We start from the raw sequence: 14,768 nt of genomic DNA on the forward strand, positions 1-14,768 counted from the left end.
CTGCCTAATCTGGCAAATCGGTTGACAATAGTCTCAGTCAAGTTTTGCAGAGTCTACTGCTACTGCATGAGAAATGCTTTACAGCAGACAACGAGTGCAAAGAGGAGAACCCCAGTTAAAGTTCTGGGGATTGGATGGAAAGCCTTCTTGCGTTCCTTTTGATGTCAAAGTCAAATTGCCAAGAGAAGGCAGAGAGAGAGAGAGAGAGAGAGAGAGAGAGAGAGGCAGAGAGAAGGATGTAACGTGGAACTAGTCTCTTCAACATTCAGTTTAACATCATTCTTCCACATAGTGCGAACAAGAATGTCATTTTTTCGAAGAGGAACTAAAATTGGAAAGAGAAATGTTGTAATTTGGAAGGAAAAAGAGAGGAAAATAGCGTACTTTTGAAAAAAAATAAAGAGAAGTTGGAGGAGAATATAAAACATAGGGAAATATCCGCCTAAATTCTAAATTATACCCGCTGTAACGTCAATATCCCAAATTTTTTTCTTTTATATCACTAAAACCCCTAATTTGTGCAAGTTTACAAAAGTACCCTCAACTATCAAAAAATACCATAAACTTTACGCACCGCGATATCAATACTCCAAACTTATTTTTGTCGTACCGGTATAGGTTTAACGGTTTTTGTGACACAAACAGGTTTTCGGTATTAGTGCCAGAGAGGGTGGGATTAAGAATTTTTTGTGATAAAAAAAAGTTTTAATTATTAATGTTACGATGAGCACAATTTAGGATTTCTGGTGGTATCATCCTACAACAAAATTCAACTAAAACCTTGAGGGGAACATATAATTTTACCTAAATATTGTCCCACTTGAAAAATGTGAACAAATTGATAAAAAAGAAGGAGAAGAAGAAGAAGAAGGCGAATGTAGAACAAGCTTACAGTATACCAAACTGATTACCGACCCCGTCTCTGTTCTCTATTCCGTGTTTTTTTTTAATGTAACTACCGTGTCATTATTATGTACGTTTAGAAATCTTTCTTTTGTAAAAAAAAATCAAGAAATTTTTAATTTCCAACCTTTAAAAAAAAAAAGTTCCATCCTATTACACGAAAAAAATAATTTAACGAAATGAAGAAGCTCGTCCATAGCATAGGAATCTAACCGGGAATTTTCTCCAACTCATTATTTATATAATTACAGAATTTGCGACATTATTAATTTCCGTAGGAAAATCAATCTTGAATCTTGAAAATATTTCCTATTTTGTTAATCCCTCACATGCGCTAATCTTAACCTGATTCAAATTAGGAAAGAATTCCACACTCCTCGGTGCACTCTCGAAACTTGACTGCGGAGATTGATGACGTCGCTCCCCATTTCAATTCCAACGGTAAACTATATAAACCCTCTCTCGCCTCCGGTGTCTATGTCCTCGCCTCTTTCTCTTCACTCCAACGTTGTTGTCTTCTCTCTCTAGCTCGCTCTCTAAATTCGTCTGCACCGTGTTGCCCTCTGTTGTTCTTGCGTAGCCCTTCTCTGTTTCTTCCACCGAAAACCCATGAAGCTCATCGATTTCTTCGGCCCCAAATCGCCTCCCATTGGCGACGTCCTGAGAGACGAGGTCCACTCGCTGCCGTTCATGGGTTCTTCGCATCCACGCGATCACAAGGAGAAACCCATTGGCGACCACCTGAGAGGCGTGGTCTGGTTGCTGCCGTTGACAGGCTCTTGGTGGTGTGTTTCTTATCTGCACGATCAGGAGAAGAATGGCGACGAAGGGGCCAGAGAAATTCATCTGCAGGAGTGGTGGTGGCTCGCGAATTCTTCCCCCTCACTCCTGATCAGAACAGGAAGGAAGTCGGTGGCCCTCGTCAAGAAATCGTTCCCGCCCAACCGAAGCGAAAATCCGTGGCCTCACCTACGGGCGCTGAAACCTTAATTGTTGAGAAGAAGCCAAAGTACAATAGAACGCAAAAGGAGAAGAAAGGGCCTCAGGATGTGATACAGAGGATGAAAGACGCAATGGCGTTTCCACAGAATTGGTGCTGCTCTACGACCCTTATAAGATCAAGAAGAAGCTTACACAGCGATCTCGGCCACCTGTCGAGGCTCTTGATCGGGCGGGACTTTGTGACGAGCCACTTGCTCCGATGGATGAGCGAGGAGATAGTGAGGCAAGTTGAGAGCGGCAAGGGGGCCGACGTCATCGTGACGGACGCGGACACATGCTCAGAGCATCAACTGGTGTTCGTGTTCTGGGCGTCATCTGGGTCCTACGTCTTCAAGGGCGATTGGATCAAGGAATTTGCGAAACGGAGGGGGTTGGCGGCTGGTGATGAGATCCGGATATATTGGGATCCTAGTGCTAGCAAGTTCCACTTTAGCCTTCTTCACAAGGCGAATTAGACTTAACCTTGAATTAGTATTGTTTTTGTTAAGTGACCAACAGGAAAATTTTTGATCTCTAGAAATGGATATTAGTGATGGAATTCTATTGTATGCAATCAAACTATCTCTATTTTCCCTCAGAAATTCAATTCTTGGTGATCGCTTCTATTGAAGTCCGGTTCTCGGTCTTTAATTTTCATGTGTGGGTTTTCACTGTGGAAATATCTTTGAATGGGTAAAGTTGATTATTGTAGATTGGCAACATTTGACTTTTGTAATCCTGTCTGGGCACAAATTTTAAATGATCCTAGTAACACTTGACTTTTGCCAAGATATTTTGCACTCACCTCAACAGTGAATGCATAAGCTGGTTTTTAGTTACTGTTTCATCAAGATGTTTCTACTGAACTCTCCAAATCAACAGCCCAGATGCTTTTCCAAACGTGACTCCATATGCTGTTATACAGAGATGTTCAGCTGATTAGTTTATGTAGTTTTTACACAACATAGCTAGCATAGCTTATCCAAAGGTGCCAAAGTTAACTTCTTGTAGCTTTCCAGCTTTGGCCTGCACAGCTTAATTGTCTGCTAAATTTCAAGTATCTGGCATGAAGTCACCTGGTCCTAAAGATCCTAAAGATTGTCTTACACTTCGTAAGCTCTGCATAGACCTCTCTTTCTAGAAATTACAATTGCCAAAACCATACGACAGATCAGAAGAAGCTGGTGGATATTTTGTCGTATTGATAAGGGAGGGATGAGGCTTTTAAGCCGCCTACCTCAAGAAAGGAGCAGTTTTCGCTCAGCAGTGAAAATCTGTCCAATATGCTCCCACACATGACATCCTTTTCCATTGTCTTGTGCATTGTATGCCAATCTTGCAAGAGATTATTACCAGTGACTATTCCCTTTGAATTCAGTTTAGACTTGAGAACGTCGAGCTTAGCTGTTGTAGCAATTTAGCTTCTGAGGTCGTAGTTTTCTGGGAGTACACATAGTGCCTTTTGACAAAGTATCTTCCGAATGATAATGTAAATCATGCAAGTTGCAGTCCAAAGCGTAGTCCTGCAAATTGCTAACATCTTTTTTGTTGACAAGAAGTTCAATTTTCCAGAAGCAATCCCAGAGTCCGGATCCAGAGAAAGTGAATCAGAGTCAATCTCATCTTTCTTATGCTTTTCTGTGTGCAGATATGTTTTGTATTCGGACCAGATGGCTCATACAATATGCTGTTTATCGCACTTCTTCTCTTATCTTAGTTTCATTAACTGGAAATCACTTATCATAATACATTATTCACTAATCATTCCCCTCAACACCAAAAGTGTCTTCAGGATTTTTATTTCGCACAATGATGGAGGATAAGATTGTGTGCGCAAGCCATGACATGACAATGCCCAATGGAGGTTGATTCATTCCATTGATAGTAGAACATCTACTTTGTAGGATTAAACTTGGCAAAGATTGCCGATGCTTTTTTGTCTTCACAACATGCTTCAACGGAGTCAGAAGCTGCAACAAGAGCTGCTCTCTAAAGAAAACTGCAGTATGCTCTACATCTAGCCCTGTGGATTAGTACAGTCACAATTAATGAATTGAGAGAATTCATACACCCGGATGCAATCAGAATGTATGTCTTGATAGACAATACAATATTCATATGCATACCTGGACAAACATATTACATATATAAAATAAAGATTGGCGGTGAAGTCCTGAGAAGATTGGGAGATGTTTTTTGAAAATTAAAATTTGAAATAATAATCGGCATACATATATAAAATGAACAAAACAGGAAAATTTCATATATCACCACGATGAGAAAGAAACTGACTCAAGAAAATTAAAGATGTTAGAACTGGGCTTCAAAAGAAACACTCAAGAATTGAATTTCTAGGGGAAAATACAGATAGCTTGATTACATATAACAATAAAATTTCATCACTAAGATTCTTTCTCTAAAGGTAAAAAAGTTTCCCTTAGTCACCGAACAAAGAAATACTAATTCAAGATTAAATCGAATTGAATGATATGGTCACTCAATTAATCACTCGTAAGTTTCATAAGATGCTAATTCAACTTGCAAAGAAAGCTGAAATGGAACCTGCTAATAGTAGGATCCCAATATGGTGATCGCGTCTGTTCCGTGTAGCTCTCGCGCTGCTTAGTCGTACGCCCTCGCAAAGTCCTTGCCCGTTTGATACGTGCCCAGCCACTGCCGTACACGTTGCTCCGAATCTCGGACCCTTGCCGTCCATCTCCCTAACAGGTTCTAGTTCACACCTTGGAACTTCATTTTAGGTCAGTTTTTAGGCTAGCGAGAGGATTGCGTCTCAAGTGTGATGTTCAGGGAACTGAGAGAGAGAGAGAGTTAAGAGTGAAGCTTCCAGCGCAACGAAATTTCTCAAACGGGAGCGAGTGATTGTGGAAAGCGGTTTCACGTCCATCTCTCCTACATGGCCATTTCTTCAAAAAGGTAATTAACTAAAAATAGTAGAGAGGTGAGAGAGAGGGGTTGATGAAGAAGTTTTGGACCGGTGGTCTTGATCATATACAATCTCTTTTGACTTCATGACATTTGTTGTGCAGGTTGAGAGAGATGGGAGGGAGGGACATAGGGGTATGATATTTGTGCAGGTACATGTGCATGTGTGCATAATGGACCAATATTTTAAATAGGGTTAAATCACGAAAAACACCAAATTGGTATACCAGATAAATTTATCCTGAACTAATTTTTTGACCTCCAAAATCTCTAAACTGGTACACCTATGACAAATTTACCAAAAACTAATTGTTTGACTATAAAAAACCCCAAACTGGTACATTTGTGATAAATTTACCCTCAATTAGTTTTAGTTAAATTGGATTAATACCACGAAAAATCACAAATCGGTGCACCTAAAACAAACAGAGAATAAAATCCTAAATTGGTACACTGGTCAACTGTCACGTGGTATCAAAATCAGCAATTTGACAGTAAAATTTAACGGAGACTAAGGGAGGTAAATTTGTCATAGGTGTACTAGTTTAGGATTTTTTATGGATATACCAGTTATGGGTTTTTTATGGTATTAATCCTTTTAAATAAAGGGCATCATTAAATAATTTTTTTTCCATTTCACGAAATGAAGGTTTAAAATTCATGATTATACATGTGGTAAATTTCTGACGTTATTATATAGGCAGAAAATGTGCGACAGAGTTAAAGAGGAAATTTTGATGGGCGCACTTTGTAAATACCGATATAAATATATCCCGACTAGAATTATTGTTCTTCTAACCATAAAATATAATAGTAATTTTTGGTCAAGCACCATAGTTTAATAAAAATAAAGTAATTACATTCAAAAGGCTAGACACGGCCGGTTTTCACAAAAATGCATCCGACTTCAATATTTCGCTAATGTCGGCGAAATGATCTTTGACTTCTAGTGGCTGGCATTTTGGTCTAAATGCGCTCTCGCTTCACGAAAAGTCCCGTAACGACTTCAAGCATGGCCAACTCCAATAGTTGAAAAATCACAAACTGGTACACATGTGATAAATTTACCACAAACTAATTTTTTGACCACAAAAAACCCCACAAACTAGTACACCAGTAATAAATTTACCCTCTGTTAGTTACTATTAAATTTTACCATCAAATTGCTGAGTTGGATGACATGTGACAGTTGACGGGTGTATCAATTTGAGGTTTTACCCTTTTGTTTGTCACATGTTTACTAATTTGTGATTTTTCATGGTATTAATCCAATTTAACGGAAGATAAATTTGTCACAAGTGTATCAATTTGGGGTTTTTTGTAGTCAAAAAATTAGTTTTTGGTAAATTTATCACAAGCGTAGCAATTTGGAGTTTTTGGTGGTCAAAAAATTAGTTCGGAGTAAATTTATAACAGGTATACTGGTTTGAGATTTTTTATGATATTATCCCTAAATCTATCAAAATGATTCCAACCGGAGCCAACTTTTGTGCTGCATGAAAACCATTCTGGTTCTGTCCAGAACTGGTTTTTTGTTCCCAGAATCAGTTTTGGACCAGAAACCCGTTTGGTAACGCAATTTCATTTTTCTATTTTCGGGACAAGTTTGCTTCCAAAATCGGATTCAAACTTAGAAATGAGAACAAAAAAAGTTGGTTTTTCATTTCTGGAACAAAAGTGAGAACCATTTATGAGGAATTCATTTTCTTCAACACACATATTCATATGGAAGTCACGATCTTTGAGGTGAGAAAAAAAAGCAGAAAATCAAAAATTTCAAAACTTAACATAATGGTTTAGAATCTGTGGCTACCCACTTTCAGTGAAATTTAAATTTTTTTAGGTACCGAAAAAAATAAATAAAAATAAAAAATAAAAAATTTCACAAAATGGCTTAAAAAACCTATGACCACCCACTTTGAGCAAAATTTAATTTTTTTAATTGCCAAAAAACAAAATAAAAAATAATAAAAAATTCTAAAATTTAAAAACTTCACAGAATATCTTAGAATACCCGTGGCCACCCAATTTGAGCGAAATTTTATTTTTTTAGGTGCCGAAAAAAATAAAAAAATCAAAAAATCAAAAATTTCAAAACTTCATAGAATGGCTTAGAACACTTGTGGCCATCCACTTTGAGTGAAATTTAAATTTTTTAGGTGCCGAAAAAAAATAAAAAAATAAAAATTTCAAAACTTCACGTGAATAGCTTAAAATATCATTTTGCACCCACTTTGAGTGAAATTTAATTTTTTTATATGCAAAAAAATAAAAATAAGCAAAAAAGTAAAAATTTCAAAACTTTACGGAATGGGCTTAAAATACCCGTGGTCACCCACTTTGAACGAAATTTTATTTTTTAGTTGCCAAAAAAATTAAAAAAATTAAAAATTAAAAATTTCAAAACTTCACAAAATGGCTTAGAATACCTGTGGCCATCCACTTTAAGCGAAATTTAAATTTTTTTAGGTGCCGAAAAAAATAAAAAAATAAAAAATAAAAAACTTCACATTATTGCTTAGAATACCTGTGGCCACCCACTTTGAATGAAATTTAATTTTTTTTAGGTTTCGAAAAAAAAAGAAAAATTTTCAAAACTTCACAGAGTGGCTTAGAATACATGTGGTCATCCACTTTGAGTGAAATTTAATTTTCTTTAGGAACCAAAAAAAATAAAAAAAAATAAAAATACCATTTGGGCATCTAAAAAAAATTAAATTTTACTCAAAGTGGGTGGCTAGAGGTATTGTAAGTCATTCTGTGAAGTTTTGAAATTTTTTATTTTTTTGCTTTTTTTTCACCTCCAAAAATTAAAATTTCACTCAAAGTGGATGGCCACATGTATTCTAAGCCATTCTGTAAAGTTTTGAAATTTTTGAGTTTTTGAATTTTTTTGGGCACCTTAAAAATTTAAATTTCACTCAAAGTGGGTGGCCACATGTATTCTAAACTATTCTGTGAAGTTTTGAAATTTTTGATTTTTTGATTTTTTTTGGGCACCTAAAAAAATTTAAATTTCACTAAAAGTGGGTGGCCACAGGTATTCTAAGCTTTCTGTGAAGTTTTGAAATTTTTGATTTCTTGATTTTTTTTGAAAAAATTCAACAAATTTCCTATTTTCCTGAAATCTAAATTTTTTTTATTTTCTCGACATTTTGATGATTTTTCTGGAATTTTTCAATTTTTTGGGATTTTCTGAATTTTTTTAAAGATTTTTATGAATTTTTCGGATTTTTTATTATTTTTATTCCATTTCTAAAAAAATGGATTTTTGTTCCTGGAAATAGAATTTTCTATTGTTTATCAAACGGGTTTTTATTTCAGGAAATAGAAATTTTGTGCTGTTATCAAACGGGTTTCTGTTCTAGAAATAGAAATTGTTGGTCGTTATCAAACGGGTTTTTTTTCTCAGAAACTCATCCAGGAACCAGAAATAGAAAAATCTATTTCTGGTTCAGGAACTCATTCCGGAACAGAATGGTTATCATGCGCACCCGGCCAAGTAGCACATTAATTGTTGCATCACTTGCTAGTAGACATGGCCACGGGTCGGTTTTGGCCCGAAACCGGCCCGGTCAAACCCGGGCCCGGGGTTCGGAACCCGAACCGGCCCATGGCCTACAGGCCCGGTTCCGGTTCCAACAATTTTGGAACTGGGCCTGGAACCGGCGGTTCCGGGCCCGGTTTCAAATTATTTTTTTTTTTAAATAATAATGAAATTTAAAAAAAAATTCATTATTTAATTTTTTTTATAAAACAATTTGAACTCTAATTGCCATGCATTGTAAGTGCATTGATCTCTAATTACAATGCTTGGCTTGGGTGTATTGAACTCTAATTACAAGGCTTGACTTGGGTTTTATACACAATGATTCTAATGCCTCTTCGTTCCCATTCAATGTGGGACTCTCGGCTTGCCTTGAACACCTTCAATGTGAGACTCTTGACTTGTCTTCATGCAAATGCCAAGAGTCCCACATCGAATGGGAATGAAGAGACCATCAAAGGGGTTGTGTATAAAACCCAAGCCAAGCCATGAGCATGCGAAGTTATATGCCTTTTATGGCTACGATCCTTTGCTAGTTAAGAGCAAAGGGTTCCATTGGACCGCCTAGAACCGGACCGGACCAATGATCCGGTTCCCAGTTTTATGATTTGTCGGTCCGGTTCCTAGTTCTAAAATTAAGGGACCGGTCTTATCGGTTCGGTTCCCGGTTCCGAGCGGAACCAGACCGAATCGGGAACCAATCACCCCTACAATTTACATTTTGATTACAATTTATATTGAATAATTCATTATTTCATAATTTTATAATTCATAATTTTTTTATTTCATAATTTATTTTTTTAATTTTTAAATTACGAATCGGAACCGGCCGGTTCAAAATCGGAACCGGAACCGAAACCGTTAGGGGCGGTTCTGGTTCCAGTTCACACATGGCCACGAACCGAAACCGCAGGTTTCGAACCGTGGCCATGCCTACTTGCTAGGCTTGGTTCTTCTCTTCGTAATGAAACTTAATGCTTGCCTTATAAACAAGTTGAGCCATCTATATTTGTTGAAGGGCGATCCGACGTATAATTTGATTATCTTACTTAGGACAAGCATGTCGAGGAAATTCGACACAGCGTTCATTCAACTTAGAAATCCACACCTTCATGACAACTGCAGCACAAAATCATTTATGGGATAGTGAGGAAAATTTAAACCATGTACATCAAAAGACAAAACAGATCATAAGACTATCAATCTATGAACTAGCTTCATCTCCAAGTGGGATTGGTTCCGGCTCCAGTGCAAAGAAGAGATGACTTGGGGGCAAACTAGTAAGAACGGGACAAGATGGTGATGGAGGTGGTGGTGGCGGTGGCGGTGGCAGTGGCGGTGGTCGAACAATTAGGTCAAAATAAAAAGGGCCAAACCAACATCCCTCTTGGTCTGTCTTCCCGTCTTCCAAAAAGTCATAAAGCTATTATACGATAACCAATCCAGTCCTCAACCTTTCAATTGTGTCAATTTTGTCCTAAATCTTTTGACGATTTGTCAATTTAGTCTTAAACTTTTCAATTACGTCATTCTAAACATTTTGATAATTTGCCAATTTAGTACATATTGATTACCTGAATCCAATCTCTTTCTAATAGCAAACTATATGATCCATGAGCTTCGACGACAAAAAAGGAACGTCTTTGACTCAACAGTTAAATCTGCAATGAACATACCTTTGACTTCACATATTTCTCCTATGAAGTCCGCAAGTTGAACATTTGAAGCATTGATCTCATCATCTCTCTTCCCAAGTTTCTTGAAGAACTTATAAGGGATGAGATTCAAGGTAGACCCTCTGTCGACCAAAACCTAGCCAATAGATTAAGAGCTTTAAGGTGTCTAGAGTTGTGCGCAGTAAGTTTTTCGAATTCTATTACCTCTTCATCGGCGAATTGGGATTCAGCTTTTTCCTCCTTGTCAATTATCGAATCTTGCTCCTCTATCGCTCTTATTGGTGATGTTATGAACTCAAAAGGTAACCTAACTTGAACCATACATGAACTTGCTGGTGATATTGCTCTTGATAGAACTGCAGGTCTTCTTGACTCATACTCCTCTTCCTTTCGAGACCCTAATTCTTTTGACTCTACATTGGTTTGACCTAACTCCTCAGGCTTCCTCTTCCAAACTAAATTCCTAGACCTTAATTTCTTTGGTTTGTAAGTTGCCATGAGGGTTGCGCTAACCTGACTAATATGGACCTGATCAACTTCTTGTTGTAGCTCGAACATGTTTTTCTTCCTTTGCATTTTTCTTTTCCGAGTCATGCACATGCTGCCCCTTGGTCCTTGTACCTTTCCAAATTCAAACCATTGGCTCTCCGATCGATCATAAAGTATCTTCAATGTCAGTCGGTGGGTGGGTGTAGATAAATCGGTGCCTTCAGAAGGTAGCCCATCAAACTATTCTCCCCATCCAGTAGGGGTAACATTTCAAGGATATGAGGGTGGTGACCCATAGTTGACATAATAATCAAATTTGCCACTTGATTCTCCTAATGTATCAATAGTAGGGTCTCCTTCTTCATACCTCTGCATGAATGACTTCTACTTCACGAGTTGTCCCCTAGGGTAGGTAATTCGATCAAAATACCCAAGGAAGACTTGTTTGACCCACTGTATTATGATTGTTGGTATAATTCGGTTGACGACCATTCCTCGTGTTCTACAGAGGGGCTCTCGTTTGTGGTGCCTTTCCTTTGGGTGGTGAAGGTAGTTTTGACCTATTTCTCGTTTACATCGGGCACAAAGTTTTGGTTGTTATGGTTTTCTACCTTTGAACTTCACCGATTCCATCCTAGTCATGGGAGGGAATGGGTTAGCATCTATCTCCATTGGAGCTTTGTTTTTCTCATTGACGAACTTAATCTTGCCTCGTCGAATTGCCTCCTGAACGTTCTTTTTAAAGATAATGCAATCGATAGTATTATGGCTCCATGAGTGGTGCCATTTGCAATATTTCTTGTTTGCCAATTCTTCTCTACTCGGTATGATTTGGCCTATTGTCAATTTAATCTGGCCATCAGCTAGGAGCATGTCAAAGATCCCATCCATTTAGCCTACATCGAACGAGTAATACTGAGTGTCTTTTGCCTTCACATTGATGTTCTCTTTCATCTTTTCTTTAATTCCGGCTGATCTCAGTGCTTGACAAAATAGCTATCTCAGCGTACTCTCCTTGATCTAGGTTATCTTTAGGCACATTCCTTTCCACAAAGGCCACATCATGTTTACTAGGCTTTCTTTCTTTCTCTTTCAAGAGGTTCTCGTGCCTGACTACCCCGGTTGCCGATTGGAAAAGGTCGTTATATGGCTACCTTCCATTCTTTCCCTTATAGAGAACTTCAGGCTTCCAAAGGCTACTTGGGCGAAAGACTTCTCTTATAGCGGCAAAAGACATCTACTTCTTGCTTTCTTAATTTGGGATATGAAGTGATCTACCGATTCAACATTTTGTTGTTTCATAATCGCCAGATCTGTGACAGTTACATCGAGAATAGATCTCTGGAACTAACTATGCTTCCATTTGTTCCCAAGAGTGAACAGAGTTAGCCGGTAGTGCTATATACCAAGTAAGAGCGGTTTTAGACAAGAATAATGAAAACAATCTTAATTTCCAACAATTGCCATGTGTTGCATCACTACACATAGCAGCAAATCGACTAACGTGTTCCAATGTCGATTGATCATCTTCACCAAAAAAAATGGTTGAATTCAAGTATCTTGAAACCTCTCGGATAGGGTATTATGTCCATCCAGTCCAAGTATGGTTTTCTATACACAAGTCTGACATATCTCATATAATTCCCATATTGTCGCATCATCTGTTCAAGTATTAGTTGAGTATTCTGCTGATTTTGTCCATGAAGAATCGCAATAGGCACCACAGCGGGTTATGCTCAAGGAATAGGCTGCGGTAGCGATTGTGCTAAGTATTGTGGTAACTGTTGGCTATGTTAACGGTTTTGGTGTTGATTGTGGTAATTGCTGTGGCGATAGTTGTGGGATTGGTTGTGATAATTGTGGAACATCCTGCCTTTTAGGCGGGGTTGGTGGTCTGCCTTGGTTATTGATGACAGCATTGGGCCTTTACAACATAGGTGCTACATTGGGTTGCAGCATTACGTCGACTGGTCGCGCATTCTCCATATTTTGTAATGGCATGCTTTGTTGAGTGCTATGATATGTCACATTACCACAATTTTTTCCACCTAAATTAACTTGAGTATGATTTGGCAAATTATTTCCATTGGTAAACATTATCCTATAGGTCTGGGTCATAATGAGGGTTTCAACCCTTTGCAAAATCCTAAGTAGTGATGGGGGAGGTATAACCTGCCCTACACTACGAAATGTAATTTGAGTAGCAGTGGATGGAGGAAGATACCTGGGAGGTGTAGGATTAGCAGGGTTGACTTGCATTTGAACATAATTACTCGAAGTTCCTTAGCCACTTGCAAACTTATGGAGAGTATTGACGATCAGCGGCTTAATTACATCAGCAATGTACTTCACCATATAGTTAGTTGAATTATTATGATGCTTGTCAAAAATTCTCCTCATGGTAGCCATCATGATTAAGCTAGACTCTAATTGTCTCCTTTGCTTGTCGATGAGTTGCCTTGGAATGTCAACATCCCACCTTGTGCTTGATTTGCCACCACATGTATACCCTTTTCATTGTCAAGCAGTGGTGGTGAACTGTTATCACCAACATTGTCAGGATTAACTTGATTCCTCGTACATGCCATAGTATCTTCTCAAATCAATCACACTGGTCCTACCAAGCATGTCGAAAAGATTTTTCGCCAGAATTTATCCCGCGATGAAATATCTTTCACTGAAAATCGTTTTATTGTTTTTATTTAAGGAAATCAAGGTTTTATGCCAACTCTGGATAGGAGATATCACAAGCAAAAGGAACCAACAACTTAAATAAGAACAAGACTGTACAAACACAAACTGTGCTATAGTTTAAACGATAAAAAGGTTCGAAAGATATAGACTTGATGAAGTAACCGGATGTAAACAAATCATGCCAGAATTTAATCGATGACACAACCTAATAACAAAAAGATATTATGCCGGAATTTAATCGACGACATAGCACTTAAGATAAAGATGCACACCGGAATTTAATCGACGACGCGAACCTAAAAGCTACAAGTAGGAAATAAACTACAGTGTCGGAAGACAGAGGTAGTGAAAAGATAGTAAATTTGTTTAATTAGTGTGGGGGGCCTCCTAGTAGATGACTAATGGTAATTATAATAGTTGTGTGATAACAACTTCCTTATAGTTTTCAGCAGTTGCACTCTTCTTGATCAGTTTTCAACATTACCTCCATGCTCCTCCACTTCCAAAAGTTTTGTGCCCATATCTCTTAGCCTTGTTCCTAAACAGTTGTTCCTTCAAAAGTGTACGCCAGCTCTTGCTGGTCATTCCATGATCTTGCTCCAAACCATAATCATTCAATGGCCTTGCTCCAAGTGGTAACTGCTCATCGGTAACTGCCTCGTGATCTTGTGGTTCCATGATCTTGCCTCTGGATGATAATTGCTTTTTAACCCCGCTTCTACGTAATTGTCCTCCAAAATATACAAAATATACATGCCGATTGCTCTTCGATCCTCAATTGCTCCCTCCCTTGTGATCTTGACTTTGTAACCACGTTCCTATGTTCTTCATGCTTCCAAAGTGTTTTGATGGCTTGCTGTCCCTCACTCACCAGTACCCATATTGATAGTTATTAGCCATTTTCCATCATATATCAACAACCGATTGTCAATTTCCGTCGATATGCACCACCGATGTGTGTCAATACTAATTGTAAATATCATTTTAATCCCTACGATCGACGGCTAGGTATCAGGTGCATGATAATCCTCATACATTAGTCACGTGATTATTTATGTCCACATGTTTGATGCAGCCCAAGGTTGACTACTTAAACAATAGGATCGGGAGAGTGACTTGCACACACAGAAATTCCGTCACAAAAACGAGCAGAAATTTCGGTTATGCGTTAGTTCGGGAAAATTGTCATAATTTTGTCGATACAGATCGGAATGACCCGATTCCAAAGCCAAAAGAATGAAGACTTCTGGATCTACAACTTTTGTGTTTTGAGTTTTCTCATATAAGCACTGTAGAGTTGTCGATTTTGGAAGGAAGTGGACAATCGTGAATGGTCAGGATGCCAAAAAAAAACAGGATAAGAACTTTAGTGGTTGCTCATCTAGGCCTCCAATGAAGTTGAAATGGCATCAATTCTTCTAAATTGATGGTTGCAACTCTTCAAGGATGTAGGCTTTAAAAGCTCCGACTTTTCAAGGATGGAATGAAAACTCTTCTAGGTTTTCAATGGGAATGAACTCTTCGAGGTTCAAGAG

General features: G+C 38.1%; 1 protein-coding gene across 1 annotated transcript; it reads left to right on the forward strand.

The window, feature by feature from the left end:
* The first annotated feature begins 1,976 nt into the window (after positions 1–1,976).
* LOC115669113 (B3 domain-containing protein At2g33720-like) lies at positions 1,977–2,360 on the forward strand. The gene has a single exon (XM_056317911.1). The coding sequence runs from the start codon at positions 1,977–1,979 to the stop codon at positions 2,358–2,360; it is 384 nt and encodes a 127-aa protein (XP_056173886.1).
* Positions 2,361–14,768: the final 12,408 nt, after the last annotated feature.

The sequence above is a fragment of the Syzygium oleosum genome, unplaced genomic scaffold (genome assembly GCF_021117445.2).
Source record: "Syzygium oleosum isolate NSW1041296 unplaced genomic scaffold, Sole_v2.1 Sole_v2.14, whole genome shotgun sequence".
NCBI lineage: Eukaryota > Viridiplantae > Streptophyta > Magnoliopsida > Myrtales > Myrtaceae > Syzygium > Syzygium oleosum.

Bases quoted from the DNA above. Each gene is read 5' to 3' on its own strand.
- LOC115669113 (XM_056317911.1), top strand. From the start codon at position 1,977: ATGGCGTTTCCACAGAATTGGTGCTGCTCTACGACCCTTATAAGATCA.